Below are 26,871 nucleotides of genomic sequence, written 5' to 3'. Positions count from 1 at the left end.
CGAGATGTATCTGATGCTGCGGGGCCAGACGGCAGCCAACTGGATATAGCAGCATTTTGCCAGCCGGTCCTGTGCTCTCAGCAACCCAGATCAGACCCAAACTTTCCCAAGGTCTGAGGATGCTGAGCGCTGGGTTTCCCCTTTGCCCTAGGACAGAGCTGGAGCCGAGCCCTGACATTTGAATGTTAATATCCCCCGATCCCAGGATTGAGCTCCAAGCTCCATCTCCAGAGACTGGCTGGTATGTCGGATAATTACAGCTCCTGCCGAGCTTTGCCAGCACACACAGCGCAACACTATAAGCAAGAGCCCCAGAGCAACGCTACCTGCACAACACCCTTAATCCTCTCTGCAACACCGCTCCTCCAAAGCCAAAAAAGCAGAGCTGTGTACGGGCTAAGGGCTCCGTGGCTGCGGGCAGCATGGGGCTGCCGAGCTGCTGCCTGCTCCCGCACACGGTTTCGGGATGTGCTCGGCTGGGAACCTCCGTGCGGGGAGGCACAGCGGCACGGGGCTCGGCTGCTCAGCACCTTCCCGCTGCCGTCGTCCTCGGTGCAAGGGCTCAGAGGCTGAGATGGGCACCGGGGATGCTCTCCGCTTGCTGGGTCCCTCTTCTTCCTCCCCTCTCTGCCCACCTCTCCCACTACAGTGCGTAGATTCACTGGAAAGAGTAAGATAAAATAATGCAAAATCATGTCTAAGCACCTTCCGCTGCAGGATATGATTTATCTCTGGCTGATTGCAGAACAGGTGACTGGTCTCCGGCAGCGGAAGAGAAGGGTCTTAGGAACTAAATTTCATCTCACTCTGAGTCAAATCCTCTTCCTCCCTCCGCCACATCATTAAAGTGATTGGTTGCACTGATAAGCCTTTTCAAGAGGGAGAAATGAGACGTGTCCTGCCCTGACATCTGATGTGATCTTGTGGTTTTGTTTGATAGTTCTGGTCCTTTAGCTGTTGTCTTCCCTGAAATGAAACTTGCCTTTTAGCACTGACTTATTTTTTTTTCTCTTTTCCAATCCGTGACCCTTCGCACTGTCCTCCTGAGCTCGCAAATCCTGCCTGAGGGAAGCGGGGCCGCACTGCGTTAATAACCCTGCAACATGCAGTCCTAGCTACAGCACGATAAATCCTCACCGACGACAGCCTCCGCATATGTGCAACGCTCCCACATCACCTGCTGCCCACCAGGTTATTAGGTCCGCTTTGCAAATGGGTAAACTGAGGCACGGGGCAAAACACTGCCCCTTTGCGAAGGAGCAAAGCTCACCAACGTCCTTGCCGCAATGCTCACAAATACTCCTTTTTAGTGCCAGCGTGTCCCATCACCTGCGTCCCAGCCCAGCCCTCTCGTCCCTTTGCCCAGCTCCCTTTGGGCTGCGCTGCTGGACCCAGCGGGAATTTCTTTTGCTATTTATTTGTACAGCACCCGGCACAACTCGCCTCCACGCCCGGCATCGAAACACCGCTAACATCCTTCTGGAAGAAGCCTTAAACGAAACTTAATTCTCCAAACATCCCGCATCCACCAGAGGATCCTTTTGCTCCGGTTTAATCTCTTCCAAATACACTATCAATGCCCACTTCTCCGATTCTGATTTATTTTCAAAGCCAGAGCAGGAGCAGGTATGCCTCTTCCACTGCAGCTGAGAATCGTGCCCTGGGGTTTTCCCGAAGCTTTCAAAAGCAGGAGGTGTTGCAACCAATTTCAACAAAGATTTCTTTGTACAATGCAAGCAAAAATAATTTCCCTGTTCTGACTCCCAATACTGCTTTGCTTAGAAAATATCGGTCATTTTTAAGTGAAATGATTTTGAAGTTATTATGCGCCAGGTGATTATAAGGAGAGGTGGAATTTACTACACATGGCAAATAAAATAATTAGAGGAGTGAATTTACTGGAGCCCGTATAATTTTGGTTGCTCTATTAATACTTCTTTTGAGGCCGGGATTACAGCCTCGAGCTGTAGCACCAAAGGCCCAGGCGATGCAAACCCATTGCTTTGAGCGTGGTTGGGCAACCTTTGTCCCCGCTCTCCTCTCCGCAGGGAATGCTCTACAAGCCCCCGGCACCCGGGCGTCCCCGGGCGCGTCCCTGCGCCCTGCCGAGGGGGGAGTGGGTCCCACGTAGGGCCGGGGGTCTTGCACAGCCCAACCCACAGAAACCAGGTGCCGGGCTGCTTTTCTCACCGAGGGATTTTTATCCACCCCCCCCCTCCAGAGCTGAGCCCCGACTCCCCCTCGCCTTGTCTTTGCAGGATTGGACCCCGAAGGGGTTAACTGGATAGCAATGCCTATAAGAAATTAGAGGAGGAGGTTGTTTAACATAATTGCTTGCGATGCATGTATCAACAGTGGTCTGAACTGCCTCTGCAAGAAAACAATGCCCCGGACGGTCTCGGCAGATACCAAAGGGTGCAAATTTCCCCGCTGGGATCAAAACACATTAGCGATGGGAATACAAACAGAGAAACCCTCCTTCGCAGCAAGTACCGATTTGCAAGGGCTCCTGCATGAACTCGGGAGCCCCGAGCCTCGCACGCCGACGTCTCCTCGTCCCTCCCCACCCCGGGGCCGGCTGCTGCCCCACCACCCGCGGGCCTCCTCCGTGCTCCGAGGGATGCGGGTTCAACCTCGTCCTTTGCCTCCTGCCCGGCCGCTCGCTGCAAAGGTCGCGGTTAATGGGGTGTTAGGGAGGTTTTTAAGGGATCTGGCAGATGGAGGGCGAGAGCGGGCGGTGGGTTGTGCCCCACTCGAGCTGCCTGGTGGGGCGTGCAGGGATGGCACCGATGCCGTGCCTTCCTCCCAGCCCCTCACCCTGGCCAGCGTTTGCTTTTCATTTGTCTCCATCCAAAGAGCAAAAGGGACAGGGAAGGGTGGGATGGAGCTGAACGGTCTCCGTGCAGGAGGCACGGGCTGGCTGGGGCTCTCGGGCACCGTCCGTGCAAGCGCCCCATCCCAGGCACCAACCACCCCAACGGCAGCTGGAGGGACAGCAGGGAAAACACCAATAAAACTAAAATATTAAAATACCTTGCATTCCCACTGAGGATTTCCCTTGTTTCAGGACACCCCAAACAGCCTATGCCCCATCTAAAACCCTTTCGCTCCTCCAGGTAGGGCCCTCCGCGGGGCTGGATCAGCGCAGGGAGAAGCAGAGAACCACCAGCTCTGCACAACCTCCCACCGGCATAACCGGAGGCTGGAGCACGGCCGGGATTAACCTGATGTCCCTGGGCAGCGTCATTCCCCCACCCCGTGCCCAAGGGCCACTGCAGGGAGCACCACAGCGGCTCCCCCGCCAGCAAGAGCGATGCCGAAGCGCCTGGGCGGGCGTACGGAGCCCACAGGGTTTCTTTAAACATCTATCTCAAACGGCTGCAGCTCATCCAGAGCAGAGAGTTAATAGGGCAGCGAGAAAGTGTCGCTCAGGATTTCCTCCTCTTCCTCCCCAGGGAAGGGGACAGGTCTTGAGAAGTGGGAAATCAGCGTATTCTAAGCACCGCATTTTAAATTAGAACAAATTATAGCAATTCTACATCGACAAATAACTGTCCAGGAAGTGGCGAGTCATTTATTTATTTAAATGATCTTGTAGGTTTGATTGATTTAGTTGTCTTTTTTTTTTCCCTCCTTATTTTTCCTTTTTCTTTGCCATTTCCCCCCCTTTTTTTTTTTTCTCTCTAATTCCCAGACAAACTGGGAAATGTCTGTGTATTTATATCTAGCTAAGGACAAGCAGGAGAATAAAACAGAAGACCCTAATAATACCCAAAACTATCACCCCACGGGAGCACTTCAGCACTGAGCCTGCTTTTAATTAGAGAAACATCTCAAGTTCAAGTTTTACGCATCCCCACAAGGAAGCCTTTTTGCCAAGATAAAGATCTGAAATGGTACAATACTGGCACGACGCAGCCCCCGTCCTGGGTCTCCATTCGAGCTTCTGAGAAGCGCAAGACCCTCTAATAATTTATTATCTCGTCTCCAAGCACTTGCCAAAGCCGTATCAAATCTCCGAGGGTAAAAGGTGCAGCAAACACGGGGTGTCACTGACCCGGGCACGCTGCAGACCGTGGGGTCCCAAAATTGCCCGTAGGAACACGGCAATAGGGGATCATTTTGCCCTTTCTCCTCGTTGGGTCCCATCCCGTAACCCCATCCGACTGCCCCACTGCCTCTTCTTCATCCTCAGCTATTTTAGGCTGTCCCTCGCTGACCCGCACCCGTGTCTGCCGCTCGGTAGATCCCGATTCCCCCTTGTCCCAGGAATGGGAGAGCTACAGATTTTATTTCACCATCCAGATTCATGGAGCTGGCATCCCAGAGGGCCACGATGCATCACCCCAAGCCTCCCCGCAGCGCACCCGAGCCCCGCAGAGCTCTGCCAGGTCCCTGTCTCCTCTCAAAGTTGCTTCGAATCACAACAAAACGATGAGATGACTTTTTTTTTCCCCCTGTGTGGAGGAAGCACGGTGTGGATTTACACCAATCCCCCCGGCAGCACAGGTCCACGTGACAAAGCATCCCGAGACGGGCCAGCCAAAATCCCCACCGGGCTAGGGGGGCAAACAACAGCTTTGCCGTGGGGTTCCCGGCATCGGCCCCGCTCCCCGAGAGTGGCTCTGCCTTTCCCAAAAGTACCGGCAATTTCCCTTCCATGAAGCACAGTGTCCGGCAGGGCCGGGATGTGATGGGTGAATTCATGGATCAGTCACTTTTCTTGACGGTAAATGGAATGTTTCTGCTTCGTCTTTCTCTCTTTTTTCCCCCAAAACAGTGCAAATGAGGGAAGCCCTAAAGAGATGCTCTTTGTTACGAGCAATTACCAAGGAGTCAGAAAGCTTGCCAGAAACCATCGATGCTTTTAAAGACATTACAACCCAAAAGTTAGCAAGGAAATAACCAACTCCGCAATATATTAAACACATCATTTTGTACTTGTGATGGCATTTAAGCCATTAGGGCATGAAAATATGATACTGCTAAAGGAATCAAGTTTGCACAGGGCTGCTGTACCCCAGGAAAAACAAACAGGAGCTGGGAAGGTCGCACCATGGGGAAGGTCGCACCGTGGGGAAGGTCCCACCGCCGAAACCCCCCAAATCCGAGCCCTGCTGCCAGCGAGCGTGGAGGGGCTGACTCAGCTCTTCGGCCTCACCCAGCCACGGCATGGCCTCGGCTCTGGGCAAGCTGCCTTCGCCTTCAAATAAACACATCCCCGTCACACCCAGGGGCTGCGGGGGAGCGGAGCTGGTCTGGGGGTCGAGGCCGGCGCTGAGCAGAGAGGGCGGCGGGCAGGGACCGACTCCACGCATGCAACCCTCCCAGTTAAAGCACTGAAGCTTCCCAGCGCAGCCCGTGGCAAACGCAAAACCCGAGTGCTCAGCCTCGCTCCCCCCCTGCCCAAAATCTGCAGGTCAAATTGGGCAGGATGGGAGGCTCGAATTAGGGCAGCACCGTCTTATAGGGGATGCCTGGCGATTTTTAGTTGCTAGCATCATACTGGGGCCTCTACAGAGCTTATTCTGATTAACGGGGTGGAATCCTGCACCTCTTTTCCCTTCCCTGAGTAAAATGGGTTTTCAGTTTTGCTGTTTCTGGTAGTAAATCTCAGACTCATCTGCAGCCACGAGGGACGGGGAAAGTAGCGGGGGGATGGCCTGCCTTGCTAGCACGGTCCTGCGCATCCTTTTTCTCTCTAGCCTCAAACTGGAGCATCTGGAATAAAAGGAATAAAAGGAAAAAAAAAAACCCAAACCACTGCACAGACTCCTCTGAACTCAAGAAAAATGGATTCAGATGCACCTGAAACAAATTAAAAAAAAGTGAGAAAGGCTTTTTCAGGGTGGTTTGCAGACGCACCAGGGTTCCAGGAGCTGGGGCCGGCGAGGCGCTGGGCGTGGGATGAGAACCGAGATGGAGGTGGTGAGATACGGGGGTGTGGGCAGCGGTGCTGAGGTGTGTCCGGGCTGGCGGGTCCAATGCAGGATGGGGTGGTTCAGGGCGCTGCTTTTATCAGCGTGGCTTCGAGATGGATAGAGAAGCCACAGCGAGGTATGTGTCATCCCCAGTAAGTGCTGATACAACCCTTACAACCCTTTCTCCTCCCTGGCTGCCACCTGGGCAGCACAAGCACTGCTGGAAGAAATGCCCTTGCAGTGGGGCTGGGGGCACCCGGGGCCGTGGGCACCCTCCTCCCACAGCCACCCCAGCACCCCAATATTAACAGTGGCAAAGCCCTCTTCAGGCTGGATTTACAGACAGGCTTTTCCCCTTTACAGTCAATCTTTCTCCCTTTTTTTTTTTGCTTTTTTACCCCGTACTTGAAGCCAAGCATCCTCAACACATGGGGAGCTCAAGGGCAGCCAGCACCCAAGCCGCAGCCTTGCGCCCACTGACCGCCAGCACCCCGGGGACACAGATGCCACTAACACCTTGCACAGGAACGGACAAGGGGGTTTCCACCCTCTGCGGATCCTAAACTCTTCATTTCCCAGCCGAGAGCGCAGGGCCGGGCTGCGGCTCGGGCTGACGTCGCGCAAGGGGGGCAGGCGGGGAGGGAAACCCTCACCCAGCTGAGGCTCTCGAAAATATGAAAGCAAAAAGCAGCGGTTCTTGGAAACGACTCAGAGCCGTGGGAGGTGAGAGCCTTTCCACCCATCAGCTATGTGCCGTGCGAGGGGGGAGCGGGTGCTCTGGGTGAGCCGGAGTGGTGGCCGCTGGGCTGTCCCCTCTTGGGTGGCACCACTCCCGGCATGGCCCCATCGCTCCCTCCCCAGGGACATAGGGAGAAGGAGCCTTTTGGGGAGGAAAAGTGGCCCCGGAGGGGATTTGTGCCTGCACAGGATGGGGCCCAGCGAGAAAAACCCTGCAAGGACAAGATGGAGAAGGGATATAAAATACTCTTGCCTGGCCAAGGGAAGCCCAGCAACAAGCCCCCTCCTCCTCCCAGTCCAAGCCAGCAGACGCTGCAGGATGGGGACACGCTCCTGGCACTTACTGTGGTCACACCAAGCGGGGGACACAACCGAAAGCACCGAATCTCTGACGCACACACCCAAGACAAGCAAGGCGGGAGACACCAACAACCAGCACCAGCACCTCCACGAGCATTCGCACTGCTGCTGTGGCTGAGTGGGCAACAAGGTGGGACACGGGGACCCTGCTGCCCCTCGCTCTTCAGGTGTGGAAACCCAGGCTACAACCCTCCCTTCCTCACCCTCCCTTTCATCATTCAGCCCAGGGCGGGAGAAAATTAAACTGCAATGTAAGAGCAGGGAGGTCTGTGCCGCTGGGCGAGGGCTCCAGCCCCCAGTGCCTCGCTCCGGCATCCCTCTCCCTCCTCTACTCACCTTCTTTGCTGGGGGTAGCGAAGAATACCAGCTCTGTTCACCCAAACTTAAGCAGCATTAAACCTCAGAAAGCAACTTTACACTCAAAGCAGTCCAAGCCCTCGCCATGCAAGCAGAGAGGGCTCTGCATATCCCAGCAGGGCTGCCTTGCACCCTTTCCCACCTCCCCAGCACCGGCACACGGGGCTCTGTGCACGCTCACAGCCAGAGGGATGGTTTTTACCCCAGGCGAGCACGGCTGGGTATAGATGTGCTTCCTCACAAGGGTTATGGTGGGTGATCAAGTCCTCTTGGTCTCCCTTTCCTCCTCAACACGGTGGCCAGGACAGCAGGGATGGGGTGGAAATCAAAAACAAGGGGTTAAGGGCAAAGGAGATTTAGAAAGGGGGGAGAGAGGTTAAGGAAGACTGAATGGCAGCAAGAAAAAAAGTCAAAGCGGGGGGGGAAAGGGATTTAAAGGGGAAAAAAAAGACTTTGCATAGGAGTTCCCAGGAGATGGGCAGAAAGGGGCTGGTGCTGCAAGGGGGAGCTGGGAGGAGGAGAGCAAAAGTGACAGCAGAGAGGAGGTGAGAGTGGTGGGAAGGGAAAGGGAAGGGAAAGGGAAGGGAAAGGGAAGGGAAAGGGAAGGGAAAGGGAAGGGAAAGGGAAGGGAAAGGGAAGGGAAAGGGAAGGGAAAGGGAAGGGAAAGGGAAGGGAAAGGGAAGGGAAAGGGAAGGGAAAGGGAAGGGAAAGGGAAGGGAAAGGGAAGGGAAGGGAAGGGAAAGGGAAGGGAAAGGGAAGGGAGCCAGCAGGTGGGTGTGATGGGGGAGGCCCTGGAGATGCTCCCATTTACCCAGAAACAGTCTAAACATCCCTGTATAGCTTCCAGCTATTCATTTTTCCATGTTCTGCCTCTCGTGGATTATTCTGCAAGCAGCTGTGGATGTGAGAGGGCTTTGCATCAGGGCTGCAGCTCAGCTGAGTTGGGCTCTTGCTAAATAAAGAGCTGCAGAGAAGGGGGGAAAAAAAGAAGGAAATTCCACAGGAAGTTCAAATATTTTATTACTTCCTGTTTGTACAAAGTATGTCAACACTTGGCACCCGCTGCGCCATTTGTTTAGAGCTAAGGTGTCAACTTGAAAAAATGTCCTTTTTCTCTCCAGATCTAACCCAGAAAGAGCCTGAGCACAAGAAAAAAATATCTCGGAGCGAGCCTGTGTGATGGTTCGCAGGGGATGCTCGGGGACCGTGGCAGAGCAGCCGAGACAGTGGCTTGGCCAAAGCCACTGCCGTTATCAGCCCCACGCACGCCCTGGCACCGCTCCTCGCTCGGCTGCGGGTCCTTCAATCGAGCACGCTTCGGTGTCTTCAACACCGAGGTCCAGCTCTCCCGGTCCCCCCACCCAGGCTTCACCCCCCGGCCCCGCGAGAGGCTCTGGCTGTCACCCGCTTCCCTGCGATTTCTCACCCATTGCAACTCAGTTTCGAACTCCTCAGAAGTTTTTCTGGGCGCAGCTTTAGTTAAAAGACTTGCTTAAGGGCTGAGATGAAGCGATGGGACAGGGGTGGAAGATGAATGGGATGCTCAGAGGTGGGGCATGGAGCCCAGCTGCGTTTCTGGCCCAAAAACCCCACGAGAACGTTTGCTGGAGGAATTTTGCCGCATCTGAGAAGACGATGCCCAGGGCTTTCCCAGGATACCAAGACAAATGGCCAATTCTTTCCACATTAAGGGTGCTTTTCTGCCCGCTCACACCAGCCCCACATCCAGCCTCCAGCCCCGGCCAGGCCCGATCCTGCACAACAGGAGCCAACACACACCATGTCCCACTCATTTGCAATGCCGCAGCCAAGAAGGGGGAAAAAACCCCATATATTTTTACGCACGCACATATATACGCACATATATACACACACACATATGTATTTACATATATATGTTAAAGAGTATATGTAAGATATATACACACGCATAAAAATTGCAATTCCTGCTGGCAGCTCTCACCTCCCAAAGCCAAGCAGGGGAGGGCAGCGCGAGCCATCGTGTTTGGCCCAAGGTGGTTATTACCGGGGCTTTACCGGCTTCGATTGCCGGCCGGCGAGCCCAGCGGGTGCCGGCGCACCGAGGGGTGCTATGCCGGAGAGCCACCCAGTGGCAGGTTAACCAGGAAAACCACACTGGGTTTCCACGAGCGAGCCTGGATCATTTTGCAGCCGGTATTTCCACACCCAGGGTTTCTGCAGAGAACTGCAGGGAAGGAAGGGCAAAGGGCATTATTTAATTATTTTTTTAAATTTTCGTATTCATTAGAAAATACAAACCAAAGTGTGGCAAAAAAAGAAGGTTTTTTTTATTTTTTTCTTCCAGTGCAAGACACTGGATTTTCATCAATAATGAATTTAAGCCCCAGGGTCAAACTGGGAGTCAAAATATGACCTTCACTGCCAACAAATCTATGATCGTCTGAAAAAAATCCAAAAAACCACAACTTGGGTCTAAAGCCCTTCGATCAGCAATTTATGGGCTGTGGGAGTACAGGGATGGGGGAGAGATCGACCTTTGGGGTCCACGCAAGGCAAGGGCATAAGCAGCAAACAAACACCACGCAGACCTCCTTAAGGAGCCTACACCTCCGGCACAAACATTTTCAGGTCCGCAAATCAGGGAAAAGAAAAAAAAAAAAAAAAAGGAGAAACTGCTGACCTTGCAGCCCGGGATGGCGTCCCAGGGAGGGCATCCCTCCGGCACACCAAGCCAGAGCCAGGGCAAGCCGCTCCATCCTCCGGTTTTGCCTAATTATGCCAAACGAAGGCACAGCCCCAATCCAAACAGCGCAGGGCGAGCACGCCCACGGCTCGGCCCCCCCAGCTCTCCGCCTGGCTATGAAGCCTTCGCCTCCCTATCAGAAAATTTAAATTAAAGATCAGGAGCGATCGGCCGAGATGTTGAAATTCAGGAGGAGCGGGTATGATTCAGTGGGGGTTTGGGGAGCGCTGGCTATCAGTGAAGTCAGAGCAAACCAAACGCTAAGAGTAGTAACTATCTCGCCCTGTATTATTATTTATGTATTCCTGATTATTATTATTATTAGAAAGGCGATCTGATGCAGCAGATAAGGGGCTGAGCCAGGAGTCAGGAGACCTGGTTTCTATTCCTGACCTGGAAGAGTTGTGAAATTCCCTGCCCAACCCCTGCCTGCTTTCCCCTCCCAGCCCCGGGCTGAGCCCGTTCCCAGCGGCTGCAGCACCCACCACGACCCACGTTTGCTCGCCGCCACAGCCCCACAACAGGGACCTGCCTTGTGTTTCTGGCTTAAAAGAAAAACCAACAGCGTTGCCTCGCCTGGATGCCAGCTCTGCAAATCCAGCCCCAGCAGCTCGACAGGTTCCTGTAAAGCCTCTCGCGCTCCAAAATAAAAATCAAGGGGGAAGAAAATCCAACAAACCCCGATGCAAATAAAACCCCCTCACCGAGGTAACAGACTCCACCTGGCCTGACATCAAGGGCCACCGATGGCCCAACGACAGCATCAACAGAAAATATTTTCTAAAGCATATTTAGAAGGATCAAACCATTTCCCTTCAATTTGGGCACCGACAGCTTTACACGCAAAGGGAACAAACTCTGCTTTATAGTCCCCGGGGTGGTGCGGAGCGAGAAGGAAGGCGAAGCCAGAGCAAAAAGCCGGAGATGGAGACCCCGGGGACGAGATCCCACCACACAGGGGGTCCCACAGAGCAAATAATACTCATGGCAAAAGGAAACTCCTCCAGCCGACGGCACCGGAGCATTTCCCCCGCACTCCTCGGATCACCGGAGATGCCAAGGTGAGCTCAAACCAGCCCGACGCCGAAAACGAACCCAGCGAGGCGGGTTTGCAGCCGCCTTTGCAAAGAGCCACCCCTCAACCAAGAGGCACCGGCCTGTAGCCAGGAGCCTACTCGATCAAAACAGAAAGACGTTTCTGTGGTTGAATCGTCTCTTTGGTTTTCTCAAGCAATGCAGCCCCCGGCCGCGGGCGCTGCCAGCCGGAGCCTTTGACAACCCGAAAGCGAAACCACCACTAACCAAAAGGGGAAGGTGCTCTCCGAGCTCTCCTGGGCCCGTGCGGACAGACAGGCAAATACAAGCACAGCGCGGAGGAAACCTGCAAACATTTTTAGTTTAATAATCAGCAAGGCAGCCTCCGAAGCCGGGCACAGCATCTCTGGCTTTGTAAACCCCCCTAGAAACGCCTTGCGCACCGCCAGATTTTAATCCTCTGTATTTTTGCTGTCGAAGCCCGAAGCATTTTCCCTACATCCCAACCGCCACGAGGACCGGAGCTATAAAACCATCCCTTCCACGATGGGATACGGAGCGCGGCGAGAGCAAGCAGCAGGCAGGGACACACGCCGCGCCTCTCCGCTGTGCGGGGAAAATAAAAGCAGGCAAGCCGTGCCTGCCGCAGTTGGCTCGCTCGGCCACGCCAACGCCGTCTCGTTAGCTCCGCGCGCTGCAAACGGTGCCTGCCCCGGCCGCAGAGGCGTGCTGCATCCCTCGGCCACGCAGAGCTCAGCCCCCTGCGCCCCCCCCAGCCACCCCGCGCTTCTCAGTGGCTGCCAAATAAAACACATCACTTACTTCGTGGCTCCCGGGGTCCGTCTACGGTGACTTTAATGGCTCGGTGATAGGTAGCGACTTGGGTGGGGTTGGTGAACACGGTGATCGTCAGGGTAAAGCTTTTTCCTAAGGAGGGGGGGGGGGGGGAGGGTGGGGGGGGAAACAAGAGAAATGAGGATATTCACATGGGTTCAGCTCTTGTGAGAGCGCAAGGCTCCTGCTGGAGCAAGCTCAGACACAAATATCCGCATCCACCGAACTCCAACACACACATCATTTAATTTTATGAGACATTATTGCCGAGACACAAAGCTCGGCCGGCTCCCGCTGGGGTTCAGCTGGCTGCAGCGGAGAGAGGCTTGGACCCCGTTCAGAGCGGGAGCCAGGACCTTCCTGGATGGAAAAGTCACTTGTCCCCCCCCTCCCCTGCCCTGTCCCCATATCGACCCCTCCACCCACAGCAGCTTCCTGGTGCCTTCCCACTTGGATGCTTCTCCTTTTCCCATGGGAATCCAGCCCTGAAACAAGGCGCTGGATGCGGGACCCCCTCCGTGAGGGATGGATTTGGGTCCTGGTGCCCATGGGATGCTCCTGTGGGAGCAAGCTGGTGAGATGGCATCAGTCTGCAGGCGATGGGTGCTGGCGTTTGCGGGGGAATCCTGGTGGCTTTGGCCCCGTGGATGCACCTACGTGGGGACGTTTGGAAGGGAGCTGCACCGGGCTCTCGGCCGTCCAGGCACCCGCGGCCCACGTACAGGGGGCCAGGGCCAGAAATTGGAAACTACAAAATGGGAACTGAATCCGGCCGGCTTTGGCCACCAGAAGCGGCCACCAGACAGCTGGCCCCGCCGGCTGTGGGGACTGTCCCCCTCTCCCAGTTCTGACCAGAGAGCAGGAACCTGCTGCTGGGAAAGAGTTCAGATACCATTATGGGGGCTTTCAGGGATGCTTTTGAAGCACCGAGCTTGTCACCTTTTAAAAAAAATAAAGAGGTAAAGCAGTGAAAAGCTCTTGGGAGCCCAATTTTGCAAGACCACAACAGTGACCCCTTGCCCTGGCACAACAGGTTTCCATCCGCAGCCCAAAAATGTTGTTGGCATCATGGAAGGTGTTAGCACCCCAGCACCCTGCTACCACCCCGCTCTCCCCTCCCAGCACCCATCCTGACCCCAAACCCATTCACCTCCTGCAGCCTTGGCATCCCCATCCCGGACCCCTCTGCCCTCTCCTTGCTCGATCTCGGCTGCCATCACCTACTCGATGTCCATCCGACGGGGAGGCTGCGGGAGAGCCGAGGCCCTTCCCGCGGAGACCGGCGCACAGCGCCGGTCTCCGCGGGAAGGGCCTCGGCTCTCCCGCAGCCTCCCCGGATTCAGGAATCCCTTGGGTAAAGGAGAGAGGTTGCACATGCAAGGGAGCAAACCACTCTAAGCAACCCCCCAAGAGCAATCACCGTTGGATTTCAAAGGTATCGAGTATTTCAGAGGTATAAACCCCAGCAGGAATCAGGCTGGAAATGCCCGTGCAATAGCCCTTAGCTCCTCCAGCCTTTATTTCACAAATAAATGCAGTAAGAAACCACCTCCTTTCCCTTTCCCCTAAAGGGATTAGGGGTTTTCAGATCCCGACCATCATCTAGCTACAGGGTTGGACCTGAAAATACCCACAGCAGAACAAAACAGTATTTATACAGCTAGAAGGAAAAAAGAATAAACGGAAAAATGAAATTATCTCCTCCGGAGAACATCCTGCAATTATCCCAGGTGGGAGAGTTTCTCTACAGGAGTGTCGGAGGGAGGGGGAAATGCTGGCTTTAAAGCAGACAGCAAGCATCAATCCCTGCCCTGCCTCAGCTTTCAAAACCGGACTAAACAGTGCGCAAACCTTCAGCTCATTTTCTGCACAAAAAGGAATTTTGTGTACCCTCCCAAATACAATTTTAATCCTTGGTGAAACGGTCGCGCTGACAACCTGCACGGAAGAGCCGCGCTGCCGCAGCCTGCGGAGCATGAAGGCTCCCAGGCGCCTGCACGGCCACGTAAAAACCAACCAACACCGAGCATTTGTTGGCAAAACGTCTGCAGACCCAGAGTGCAGGGACGAGGATTATTAGGAGCAATTATTTAGGAAATTCTGCGGGAGGAGAGGCAAAGGGAGGGAGCCCCTTGGTTTGCATGCGAGGGAGCAGGCAGCGTGCAGGCAAGTCCGGCTTGTGAGACACATAACCCTCCCGCCCGCCCGGGGAGCTGAGCCCAGCAGCTCCGTGCCCGGCTCCCCTACTTATTACTGCATCTGATTTTTTTTTTTTTTAAATTTTATTTTTAATTTTTTATTCTCCATGTGAAAGAACTTCCTTGCATCTCAGTTTCCCCCTCTGCTCGCTGCAGATACGAACACCTCTCCAGGGAGGACGGCCACAGCGCGGAGCCGGCCGGGCCATTTTTGCGTCTCTTAACAGCTCTCAAAAATCCTCCCATGAATCGAAAATGACAATTATTACTCAGCATCATTTTTACTCATTTCCCGCCTTCTCGGGAAGCCAGGCTAAGGTTACTCATTCCCACCGTGCCCCAGCCCCAACCACGGTTTGCCGGCTGCGTGGGGCTGGATCCCAGTTCCTGAGTGGGTTTGGGAGCACCCACGGCTCTGCGGGATGCTCCGGGGGGATATTCCGGCTGGGAGAGCCAGCAGTGGGGTGCAGCGGGTATTGTAGCACCTCACTGGCCTCGGCTTTCATTTTACACAGTGCAATCTGAGCAGAAAAGGGTTTTTTGGGGGTTTTTTAGAGCGAAGCATAGAGGGAAACTGGTGCTTCTCCCCTCCCTTTGTCTTGCACATGGGGATGGTAATTTTGGAGGGGGGGGGGCGGGTAAGGACCTGCTCTTCCCACCTCACCGTGCCGGGGAATGATTAGTATTACTAATACTAAAAATGCCCAATTCTGAACCATTTCAAGTCATGTTTTCAGAACGAGAGCCTCGCTGCTTCTGATTTTACAGGGCTCCTGCAGCTCAGGAGCCCGTGAACGTACGGGCTGTTCGCAGGGGCTGACTGTGCATGTTTACAGATGCACACGTCCGCACGTCGGATTTACACAAACATTTATACACACACACAGAGCTCTGCTCCAACAAAATATTTTGCAGCGAATCCAAATTTCTGCCAGAATAAACGAAACCAGCACCGGGCTGTCAGAGATTAAGCCAAACAAGGGAAAGCAAGTGTGACACCCAGAATAAAAATTCAATAGAAACGATTTTTCACACTAAATAGGTCTGAAAGAGCCCCTTGCCGGGAAAGCACGGCCGTACACAGGGAACTAAGCACACGCTTCATGCTGCAAGAAAACCCCACTGTGCCGTCTTCATGCCAGCCCCAGGGAGCCCCAATGGGGTTATTTCTCTGCAAATATTACAAAGCCTCATCCCACAAGAATATATTAAAAAAGAAAAATCAGCACTTGAGTTATGCTCCTGGCTCTGAAGCCTGTTAGAGGCAGCAGAGGTGTTTCCACTGCTGTAATGAGTATTTGCCAGGACTCTGCCCGAGGAAGGAGACTGTTCACCCAAGTGCTTTCTGAGACTGTAAACGACTGTTAATTCAGAGCTTGGGACTGCAGAGGAAGAAAGTTAATAATGAATTCAAGAGTCAAGCTGAGATTGGGTTGCATTCAGTTTGGAAATTTGTGTAAGGAGGAGGATGAAAAAAAAAACCAGAAAGAAAAGAGCCTAAGAGAATAATGGATTACAGAAATGAAAGCTTAATTCATAAAAGAAAAACATTTTCCATCCATCAACCTGCAACCAGTTAAGTGGAGAGTTTTAAAGAAACTGCAACATGGAGAAGGAGCCAACAGGAAAAAGGAAATGTATGAAAGAATGTAAACTATTCAAGTTTCATAAAGAGGAACAAGTAAACAGTTATTACATGCAAATAATTCCTAACATCACTGCTTTTAATTAATGCAGAGAAGTCAAAATATATCTGACATTGTGCGTATACGTTCGAAGCCTTTGCGAAAATGCCGCCATACGGCCATTAAAATACAGTCTTCTTATTTTTGTTTAAATGAACGATTAAGTGCTGCGATCTGCAGTGTTTATCGGTGATGAAATGCTGAAATTCTATGTATACTTTTGAAATTCAGGTACAGTAGGGCTGCGAGGGATGAGGCGGGAGGGAAGGGCAGGCAGGGCTCTGCCCCCGGCACCCGCTGCCCGTCAGTATTTTCGGAGGATTGATTTCCCTCTCCTCGGATGGCACAGCCTGACTGCCTTGCCGGTTTGTTTTGAAAAAGCCAGCAGCGCGATCCGTTTAGGGCTAAATGACAAAGCCAACCTCTCCGGCCAGAAAGTAAAATTTCGGTCCCGTTTTTCCATGCAACAAGCGTGGAGAAAACGAGCGAACCTTCCCCCCAAAAAAGCGCCCACAGCTCTGCCCCGCATCTCCCGACTGAAATGAGCCTTTCTGCACCCCTACCCGCTGCATTCCCTTCACGCCGACCACGGGATTATTATTTTACTTCAAACACTTGATTTTCACCATTTAAAAAAAAACGAGCTGCCAGGTGGGTTATTGCCCCTGAGCGCATTCCTTCCCCCGCGGAGGGGACGCACCGAGCCCCCGCGCACTCCTCGCTGCCTCCTTTTATCTCCCTGAGGAGAGAAATTCGGGAGGATTTGGGCTGGGGCTGCCTGCCAGCCCCCGCACCTCAGAGGGGGCTGCCTTACTCCACCGCGCAGGTTTTTACAACGAGGGTTTTTCTTCTCCTTTCCCGACACCTCGGCAGAGGGAAAACCCTCGGGACGAGCCGGGCAGAGCCGCTCCGCCGCGGGGGGCGGCCGGGGCTGCTCCCGCATCCCTCCCGCATCCCTCCCGCATCCCTCCCGTTAACTGCTTCGGGGCTGGGGGGTTCCCCCCTGCGTGACAAGCCCAGCCCGCAGCAACGAAACCACCGGCCCGCGAGAAACACGCCGTTAAAATCAAATAAAAAACTAACCCCTTTTTTTTTTTTTCCCCCTTCTCTGTCTCTTAAAAAAAGCGAAATAAAGAGGCCAACCATTTCCTGGCCGGTACCTACCCCTGCCGCTTCTCCCAACAAATCTGAGGTCGTTAAATCTTGCTACTTGGTTTTTCATCACGGCGGAGGCGTTGCGGAGCTCGGCCGAGTAGTTTTCGTCGTTCCCCGCCATCACCGTGACCACCGTCCCATCGGGCACATCTCCGAGGGCTACCACCTAGGGCAGAACGAGAGGATTTTAGGCTAAAATTAACTGCGGTCGGACCTAACCTGCCCTACGGTTTCCCCCCTAACCCCCCCCCAAAAAAAAACCCAAAGCAAAACTAAAAGCAATCCGAGCCCCCGAGGAAGGCTGGAAAATCGGAGGGGGATGGGGAAAAGGGGTTAAAAGGAGCGAGGGGTTTCCACGGGGCGGGGAGGGGGGGTCAGGCCGCCCTCGGCCCCGCCGGGGGCATTTGCGCTTTTATTTTGTTTGATTCGGGGGAAAAAAAAAAAGCGCTGCCGAGCGCGGGGTGGCCGCGACCGGGGCCCCGGAGCTCCGCGGCCGGCCCGGGGGAAGCGCGGGGAGCCGGCGGCACTGCGCGGCCGCGGAGGGGAGCGCGGAACCTGCGCCCGGCTGGCGGAGAAGGACCCCCCCCTCTCCCCCCCTTCCCGGGGAGCAGCGCCCCGAGCTCCCGGCGCCGGGACGCCCGGGGGAACCCGGTTTCCAACCCACCCACCCCCCCCCGCCTCGCCGGGCTCCCCGGGACTCGGCTGCTGTCCTGCCCGGCTCCCCCCGCCTCTCCTCCCGCTGATTTTTGGCTTTCTCGCCTCAGCCCCGTTCCCCCAAGCCCCGGCCCCGGGGGCGCAGCGGGGATGCCCGGCCCGGGGGTGCCCCGTCGGGTCGCCCCGTCCCGCGGGAGCGGAGCCCGGCGGCCGCGGGGAGCCCGGGTAGCGCAGCCCGGTGCCGGTGCTTCAGCTCTTCGCTTTCTTCTTGCAGATTAGATCTCCCTTCCCTGCCTCTCTCTCCCTCTCCCAGGAAGGTAATTAACCTCCACTCTCATTAAACTTCAAAGTTGCCTGAGAGCTCCTAACTGTACGGAATATCTAAGATGCTGTGACCGCGGGGCAATGCGGAGACTTGATTAAAAATAATAAACCGGGCTCCCTTGAAGGTGATGTCAGGAGCGAGTTAAAGTGAAAGGGGCGGAGGGAAAGAGGCGAGTGGGTCGGGGCGGAGGGCAAGCCCGGAGCCGAGCCGGTCTCTCCGAGCCGCCGGGGCTACCTGCCCGGCCGCAGCCTTCCCCGGAGCTCACGGCTTACCTTGAAGGCGACGGGCAGCGTCTTGTTGCACCTCCAGTGGGACGGCAGCACCGAGCACAAGAAGTTGGGGCTGTCGGTGCGCACCAGCTCGCCGGCGTGGTCGGCCAGTACATCCACGACGGAGCGGACCTCGGGTCGAGCCCGGGCGCCCGGTGCGGGGGCCCCCAGCGCCCCGCTGTTCTCGCCCATCTTACCGCAGGGGAAGGCCGTGGAGGGGGGTGTGAAGCGCCTGCTGGTGCTCGGGTCTACGGGAATACGCATCACAACGGCGGGCGTCAGGGAGCCGCCGCGGCCCGGGGGTACGAGGAGGGACCCGGCGGGGCCCGGCGCCCACCGCTCGGCTGCGGCGGGGCTCGGTGGCGGGGCGCGGCGGGGGCAGCGGCGGCCGGGCCCCGCGCTGCCTCGCTCCGTCCCGGCAGATCGCCGTCCTCGGCGGAGCGGCGCGGGGAAAGCGGTGCGGGGTATCCGCTCCCGCCGGGCTCCGAGGCTCGTCCCCGGCGGTTTCGCTGCGGTCCCGTCCGCCCCGCCCGGGGAAAGGCGGCGCGGAGCCCCGGCAAAGCCACGTCGCGGCCGGGCGCCCTCGGCTGCAGGCGGGTCCCCTCCACCGGGCGGCCCCGAAACCAGCTCCCAAGTGCCAGCCGCGCCGCCCGGTACCGTATTTACTGCCGGCCCCGGGGGGGCGGGCCGCGCCCTGACGGACGGGGCGCCGCGCCAATAGGGGGGGCCGCGGGGGGTCCTTCTCCCCTCCCACCGCCCGGCTCCTTCGGGGCGAGGGGGCGTGGCCACGACAGAAAGGGGCGTGGGCAAGGCGGAAAGAGGCGTGGCCTCGCCTGAAAGAGGCGTGGCCGCGGGGAGCCACGCCCCCGTCGGGCTGGCCCGTCGGGGCGGGCGCACGTCGGGGTCCCGGTGGCTTCTCGCCGCCGCCGCCGGCGGAGGGTTTTGGGGCGCGATGGGGACGGTTTGGGGCCGGAGCCGCCGTCGTACAGAGCGGCTGGGAATACAGCACGTTCGCCGCCGCAAAGCGCTGCTGCCGCCCGCGCCCCCCCGCGGTCGCTCGGCCGTGGCGGGACAGGGGGAGCGGCGGCCGCGGGACAGCCGCTGGGGACCACCGGCACAGGCGTCCCCGACGGGGGCGGCTCTCCCCACGGCCTCCGCTGAAAACCGCTGCTCCCCGACCTCCGCCTTCTGCCCTCCCCCAGAAAAACGAAAACGGCCTCGATCTCCGGCGCTCCCGGGGCGCCCGCAGCGCCCGGTGCCCCCCGGCAGCTCCCCCGGGGCTGCGGCTGCGGGCAGGGCCGGCGGTTCTGGCCAGAATCGTTGGCGAGAAAATTCGTGGCGAAGCCACCGGTTCTGCGGGAACACAACGAAGGCGGCGGTTCGCTCTGCTCCGCGGCTGCCCGCGGCGCCCCGGCCGCGGAAACGCCGAACCGCGGGGCGGGCGGGGGCAGAACCGGGAGGCCGAGGCGGAGGTTTCTTTGCCCGCGCTGCCCGACCGTTTCCCGGTGGGGCTCAGCTCCTCCTGAGCGCTGCCCGTGGTGTTTAGGGACCGGGACGACCCGTCGGAGCGGAGCCGGCCGGGCCGCAGCGTTCCCGGCTCCGCGCTGCGCGGTGTGAAACGCAATTTTCCTTAAAACAAACAAAAAATAAACCCCAACACCAAAAAAATTTCTCCTTTTCCTGAACTCCTTCCACAAACTAATGAAACATTTTCCTCCGCAAGCCGCAGTGCCCGGAGGGGCGAGCCCGGGCCGGGCTCCGCGTCCCGCTGCTCGCAAGACCCAGAAAAACCCCGTGTTTGTCCAAAAGAAAAAAAAAAAATAGATTTTTTTTTTTTTTTTTAAACTAAGAGGAGCGGAGGTTCTCTCGCTGCAGCGCCCCGTTAGCAACCGGGGCAGCGCGGATGGCTGCACCGGCGCCCCGGGGAGCCGCGCCGGGCGAGCCGGGTCCGTCGAGCCGGTGCCGGGGGCAGCTCCGAGCCCAACCGGCTCCGGGGGGTGACGGGGCCCGGGGGGGGGGGGGGGGGGGCGGCCGCCAGCCCCGCGTGTCGGGCCGTCTCCCGCAGTTACCGGCGCTGAAATCCTGCCCTTTTTAGGTGAAAGCGGCCGCCGGGTTTAGTTCTATTTTTCGCCCCCCGTTCAGCAGCGGGGGGACCCACACAATACCCGGAGCAGGGGGCAGAGCTGCGGGCGGGGAAAACCTGCCGAGCCGGGCTGCTGCGGGTTTTACCGGGGGACTGGGCACGTCCCCATCCCGGTACCCCCTCCCCGGTACCCTCCGGGGGCCGTGGGCATGGAGGGACTGGGGAGAGACACACCGCGCATGCGCGGCGGCGGGGCAGCGCTGCAGTGAGGCGGCGCGGCCGCTAGTTGGCGCCGAGGCTCCGCCGTGGCGGCGGGGCGGCTCCGCGACGGGGCGGGCGCGACGGGGCGGCCCGGCCCGCTGACACCCCCCCCCCCGCCGCCGCCGCCGTCCGCCCGCCCCGGCCCGCTGCAAGGCAGTACCTCTCCTTTGCCTCTTACCGCCGCTGAACCGACCCCCGGGGCTACCCCGCCTTTGCCCCAAGCCGCCTCCCTGCGCAGCCCTGGGGGGTGTTACCCGGTCACTGTGTCCTGTCCCCCCCCCCCATCCCGGGAGCTGCACCCCCGGAGCCGTGCAGGGCGGGTGTCCCCGCACGGACAGGTAAAGCCCTGCCGTGGCTGGCCGCCCCGTCCTGCAAGCCCCCATTGGGTTGTTTTGGGCTCGGTCCCAGCAGGACAGAGCTGCCTCCCTGCAGCACGATGCTCGTTTCCAGGTTTACTGGCTTTACATCTCCTGCTTTTCCTGCTTCGGTTGCGTTATCCGTTCGGCGTCCGCTCGCAGCCCTGCCATCCCCGCATTTCCCTAATCCCTTTTTATACCGGGAGCAACCTGTTGGAAAGCGCACCTAATTACATCGCCTCGGTGTCCTCAAGGCAACATAGAAATGCCTCCCCGGAGTACCCCGAGTCAGTCACCGAGGCTGGGTATTCCCAGGTGCGCAGGGTACCACGTCCTGCTCCCTCCCCAAAAGCCACTCTCTCCGGCACCCTCTGCCCTCCCACCCTGACTTATTCCTGGCTTCAGGGCAGCGGGATGCAGACTCACCCCCCTAACCCATTGCATGGCCCTGCACTTCTCTGCTGCATAGGTGCAGAGTTAGTCACCGACTTGCAGCAACATAAAACGGGACCCAAAACACAGGGCAGCGGCAAACCAGGCTCCCCCCAACCCCAAACTGGCTGGTGACCCCCAGAGGTGCAGAGCCCAGCAAAGCAACCCAGCGGCTGTTTCCTGCAAAGAGGTATTCGAGCGAGCAAAGCCGTCCCAGAGCTACGAGGACCCACGGCACCGTGCTCTCACGGGAATTATCTTTCTTTTGAATTATCCTTTTCAGCACAGCAGGATTCTGCGTCTCAAACAGGGGGCAAACCTCACACTGCTCTCGTCCTCCGCAAACCAGGAGACATCGACACGTGGGGATTATGCCTCCGCCACCCTCCCTGCACTCCAGAGGAGGTTAATAGAATATAAGCCCCAGGATTTGCATGGGCCTCTTTTCAAATACTTAAAAGCTACTGTTCACATCGCAGGGAGGTCAGCGGCTCTTTAAATCATTACTCGCTGGGATTACTTCCCTTACAGGCTCCTCTGTAGTTTTTAATTCATTTGAGCTGCTATTTAGCAGCAGAGCCACTCGTTTCGACGGCAAGGAAGCGAGCGCAGAGGCTTATAGGAAGCTTTCTATTAAAAATTCATCGCAAACTCTGCCTCAGAGCTCTCAGGAGCACGGCGCTCAGTAGGGCCATGCGGGTGTCTGGATCTATTTTGTAGTTAAGGGAAGGGGATCTGAGAGCAGCATGCAGGGAGGGAGCGTGCTATTCATTCATAAATCAAACAACAGATGCTGGGTCCAATGGGGTGCACGATGGTGACAATTTTTAACCCCTGAGTGTCACCGCTAAAACGGGCTCCCACGGGGCAATTACGGGCGCTGCAGGCAGAGGTTCCTGCGGGAGGAAGCTGCGGGGCTCAGGGGAAGAAATAAGGGGAAACTAGGGGGAGAAAAGGCAGCGGCTGCCCCAGACATAAATCAGGGGGAAGCCTGCGCTTGGGCGAGGGAGCAGTGCGAGACCAGCCTGTTGACGACTCCAGCAGGGCTGCACCGGGCTCTGCTCGGCGGCCGCTGCGCCCCGGGCTTGGGCGATACCCGCAGCGGGGGAAACCCTTCTCAGCACCCGCTTCCAGGGCTAGGGCTGCAGTTTGACATCAAATCCTGAGCTGGGACATCCGTTAACCCCACGGGAGCCACGGCTGCCCAAATCCACTTTGCTGTCTGCGTACGCAGCCCTGGCGCCTGGCATCCAGGATCCTTGCTTGGGGCAGCAAGGGCAGGAGGAGGAAGACTCTAGCAAGAGTTTTGGATCCTGGCATGAAAGGATGTCCCCAGGGAAAATCCATATGAGATTCCCACCTGGTTGCCTGGGGCCAGGTTTCATTCACCATCACTTGAATGACTAGCAAAGGCCACGACCGGAGAAGCGGTCGCTAACTCTCCTTACAGCTTTGGGGCTTGCCTGTCCTCCCAGTTCTCCCGTTTTATACCAGTGCATTTTATTCCCAATCCTCATTTAAATCAGCATCCCCAGGGAGACACTCCACACGCACGTGCACCCACACACGCATCCTCAGCCGCTCGGGGACCAGAGCGGTGAGCCCCAAGCGCACGCACCGGGGTGAATCAGGAGCGATGCCGCTGCCGTCGGGGGATTTATCGTCTCTCTAAACAGCACGCGAGGGGAGCCAGGACCCACCGCTCCCCCGGCACCAGCCTTTGGCGAGCACCCTGCGCTCTGGGTGTAGTGCAAATACTCGAGCGTGTGCAGCGCCGACGGGATGAGATGGGGTTTTCAAAAGCTGCGAAGTGACTTAGGAGCACGAGTGCGATTGACGTGAATCCTGCGGTTCTGAAGTCACGAAAGTGCCATTCTTCATTGTTCGGGACCGCGATTCTCCTCTCCCCACAACGCCCCGACAATGAGGAGCATGTTCAGGGCTCACATCCTCTGTGCTATTGATAGCACGGCCGAGCTTTTTGGAGCGTGGGTCCCATCTGCCACTTCCACTCCTTTTTAAAAGATCCTAATGACTGTCAGATCCTTTTAGTTCTTAATTAATTTCAGAGTTCAACTGCAAATAGGAAACAAGGCAGCTTTTGCCCTTACGCATATGAATATTACTGTTCCATTTAATGTGGTTACTGGTGGAATGCTGTTATTCATTCCTGCCTGCAATAAAAGCCACATGTTTTTAAAACTTTGCACTTGAAAAAACTTTTAGGAAAGAAATCAAGTATGTTTTGTATGCATGGCATGAGATAAAAACTAGTCATAAATATTCAAAGAACAGTTAGAGCTTTATGCTTGATTTAAACAAGTGAACAGAGAAGTATGACGGTTGAAGTAAGTGGAGAATGAAAGCCCAATGCTCCTTTAAGAATGTGCTTATGCAGAGAAAAGGAACTATTCATGCAAAGGTTATGGAGCACCTAAGGACATCCCATCTCCTCCAATAACGCCCAAAGGTGGATAGCACAACTGGAAACGTTGGACTTTGTTCAGAGCTATTCAAGTTCATGGGAGTTTCTCTCTCTTCGGGGGTTTTGGAGGGGTTTTAGGGGGGCACGATGCCTCCTGCCAGACCCTGTGGGGAATGAGGACTCTTCTTGCATGGAGACATCTCCAATGTGTCCGTTCCCCACGTTGGAAGGCAGATGGTTGAAGTCGTGGTGAGCGTTTCGTGGGGCTTCTCGAACCCCTGAGCCCCCGGAGCCCGGCACAGCCAAAACCACGAGGGAAGGGACTGAGCGCCGGGGCCCTGGGCAGTGCCCGTCCCGCAGCCGTGCCGCCGGAGCCCGGGGCAGTGCCGAGCCCTTCAAAACCCAAAACGCGACAGGGGGAGAAACAAAAAAAATTCCAAAGGAAAGAAAAAGGGGAAACGTCTGGATGGTGGAAAGAGGAACTGAAAGGCACATGACGACAAGAAAAGTACAACGGGGTGGACGCAGAAAAACACGACATGATTTCTAATTGCAAGGAGAGTTGCTCGGAGGAGTTACTGTCACGGAAGGGCTCCCGGGTAGAGCGCCGAGGGCTGGGGCACAGGGAAATCCTCCTGCACGTGCTGAGCAAAGAGGTCTTGCAACACCAAAAGACTGCAGAAAGCAGTTTCTTGTCTTGGAAAATAGCCATGCATTGCAAAAACTGCCCCATCGCTTGTCCCCATCCCTGGTGGGATGGGAAAACCGACCTCCTGTCCCTGTACGGCGGCTAAACATGCAATGGTGTTTCCCAAAGAGCATTTTTCAATGCTGTTCCCTACAGCCTGGCCCAAAATGTTGCGGTGATGCTGGGTATGAAACGGGTGCTCAGTGCTCCCGTGCTACGCTGAGGTTTGCAGGGCAGCAGGGAGCCTGCAGGGACCCTTGGGGAAGGGTCTTGCATCCACACACCAAAACAGCGGCCGGGGTACGTGCTCGAGCCCTGGCAGGGTGAAGCATCTGTACCGTCCTGAGCAAGGCTGAGCTGGGCTCCGGCTGCCAAGCGATCCCGTTGGGGAAGTCAAACGTGAAGAGAGAGAAAGTGAACCCTGGGAACGGCTCGCGTTCCTGCAGGCTTGCCTACCTCCCCGCGAGGGGCACCCGGCTGTTAGAAAACTGCGGCCAAAGGTTTCGCCACTTCAGGGCTGCAATGTCTGCAAATACCTCTCAGATGTGGGGGCAGAAAGGGGTGTTCGTCCCCCCCGGGAGGGCAGGAGGGAGCTGGCAGCTGCCTGCGATGGGCGCTGGCATCAGACAGGGAACTCCAATTTCCCTTTCGGTTCAGGTCTGATAGAGCATCTTAGGGTCACGTCTCAGCAAAAGCAGCTTTACAGGCAAGTGCAAACACACTATACCCATTTAACTTCCCTGTGGGACATCAGCACCTCAAAGGGAACCCAGCCCCGTCACTCTGAGGGCACCCCACTGATTCGAGAGCCCTGGACACCCCTTTAACCAGGCAGCCCACGATGTGCTTTCCACGGTGGCCTCGTGCATTGCTTGCATCTTGCTCCGAAGAGGATGACGGGGTTGTGCCACCTCACGCTGGCTGACCACAGGGCAGCGGAGATGCCTTGCGGCAGCTTTGCTAAATTTCCAAAGCCCTTCCTGGAATATCCTCTTGCTGGAGGCGGAGAGTTTCCCCCCCGAACCTCAGCCTGCGATGCCTCGCCGGGAGAGCCACCGGCATGCCGCGGTGGCCAGCAGTGACACCAGCACTGCCATCTCCTCCCCTCCTGCCTCAAGCCCCAATGCTTTCCCCATCTTCCCCCCAAGGTGGTTACCCCATTTCTCCTGCCTGGGCTGAGCCCTGACGGAGGCAGAGCCAGCGGGCTGGGAGGGAGGCAGATCACAGGAGGTGCTTTATAAATGCGTGGTTTATAAACGTGCCTTATCCACCAGCTTTCATCCATGCAAGGGTTTTCCCCACCTGTCTGCAGACAGATGGGCTTTGCAGAGCAGTGGCAGCGCAGGGTGGCTGATAGTTGTTCTCCAGCAAGAGAACGGTTTGGAAAAGCCCCCCAAACTGATATTTAAAGGCAGAGGTCAGGGACGGGAAGAACGGGACTGATTGCAGCAACGGAGGAAGCTGCAAGGTCTGCACCAAGCGGCATCGCATACAGCTGGAGAAATGCAAACAGGAGGCTGGCAGTGCGTTTCTCCAGCCCGTTGCGATGCTGCTTGGTGTGGAGCATGAGCAAACGGCCGGCGGCACACAGGTTGCCTGCGGGCAGCTGCCTGCTCAGCCCCGCGGGCAGATCCTGCATCTCTGCATTCAGTCGTCACCCCAGGTCCGCCTCACTCGAGTTGCTCCTCAAGCAGCTTGCCCGTGAAATCACCGGCACCCGCAGCTCATTAACTCTGCCTTACAGCTCAAGGCAGAAGATACAGATGAGGTTTGGGCTGGCTGGCAGCCCTTTTGCAATGCCAATGCCATGATTGCACCCCAAACATCTCTGTCAATGCAACGCCTTGGCCATTTTTCCACAAAAAATAAGGTCCTGGGTGTTTATCATCCCTACGTGATCAATCCCTGATTTCTGCCATCTCTGCTGGACTTTGTGCCAACCCGCAGGAGAAACAGTGAAGATCCTCCAGCAGTGACACGGAGCAACCTCAAACTCTGCCATCAACGACTTGCCTGCAGCAAAGTAATTCTGAGAAAACTGGCCTCTGGTTCCAGTTGCAAATTGTCCTGCAGGCCTGCCCCATTTTTTCCAGGTTCATTAGCTTTTTGCAATTATTCACTACTTTCACTTCTATGAATAACTCCGGGCGATGCTGTTTCACAGCAGGGCTGCGTTTGGACCGCTTTGACTAGATGGGCTCTGGGTTGCGTTGCTTCTGCTCCTTCCTCAGATTATTTTTTCCGGTGCAAATGTTTTCTTTCATATTTGCCCTTCCGTAAAGACTCTTGTCGATGTGAGTTTGCTCGACATCCCCCACCAATAAGTCTGGTGGTTGTAGAGTAGCTCCAGAAAACAAGCCCCCGAGAGGG

At 56.6% G+C, this 26,871-nt stretch overlaps 1 protein-coding gene across 1 annotated transcript in view; it reads right to left on the bottom strand.

Annotated features, from left to right (window-relative positions):
- The window catches only part of RUNX3 (RUNX family transcription factor 3), a 38,721-nt gene extending 20,201 nt beyond the window's left edge, over positions 1 to 18,520 (bottom strand). The window contains exons 1-3 of the mRNA XM_050909936.1: positions 18,260 to 18,520; positions 17,018 to 17,174; positions 11,959 to 12,063 (exon numbers count right to left, since the gene is read on the bottom strand). Of these exons, the coding sequence (XP_050765893.1) occupies positions 11,959 to 12,063; positions 17,018 to 17,174; positions 18,260 to 18,520 (523 nt within the window). The remainder of the gene's footprint in view (positions 1 to 11,958; positions 12,064 to 17,017; positions 17,175 to 18,259) is intronic.
- Positions 18,521 to 26,871: the final 8,351 nt, after the last annotated feature.

This window comes from Gymnogyps californianus, chromosome 22 (assembly GCF_018139145.2).
Source record: "Gymnogyps californianus isolate 813 chromosome 22, ASM1813914v2, whole genome shotgun sequence".
NCBI lineage: Eukaryota > Metazoa > Chordata > Aves > Accipitriformes > Cathartidae > Gymnogyps > Gymnogyps californianus.
Note: the sequence above shows the minus strand (reverse complement) of the source record. Positions and strands in the feature narration are given on the sequence as shown.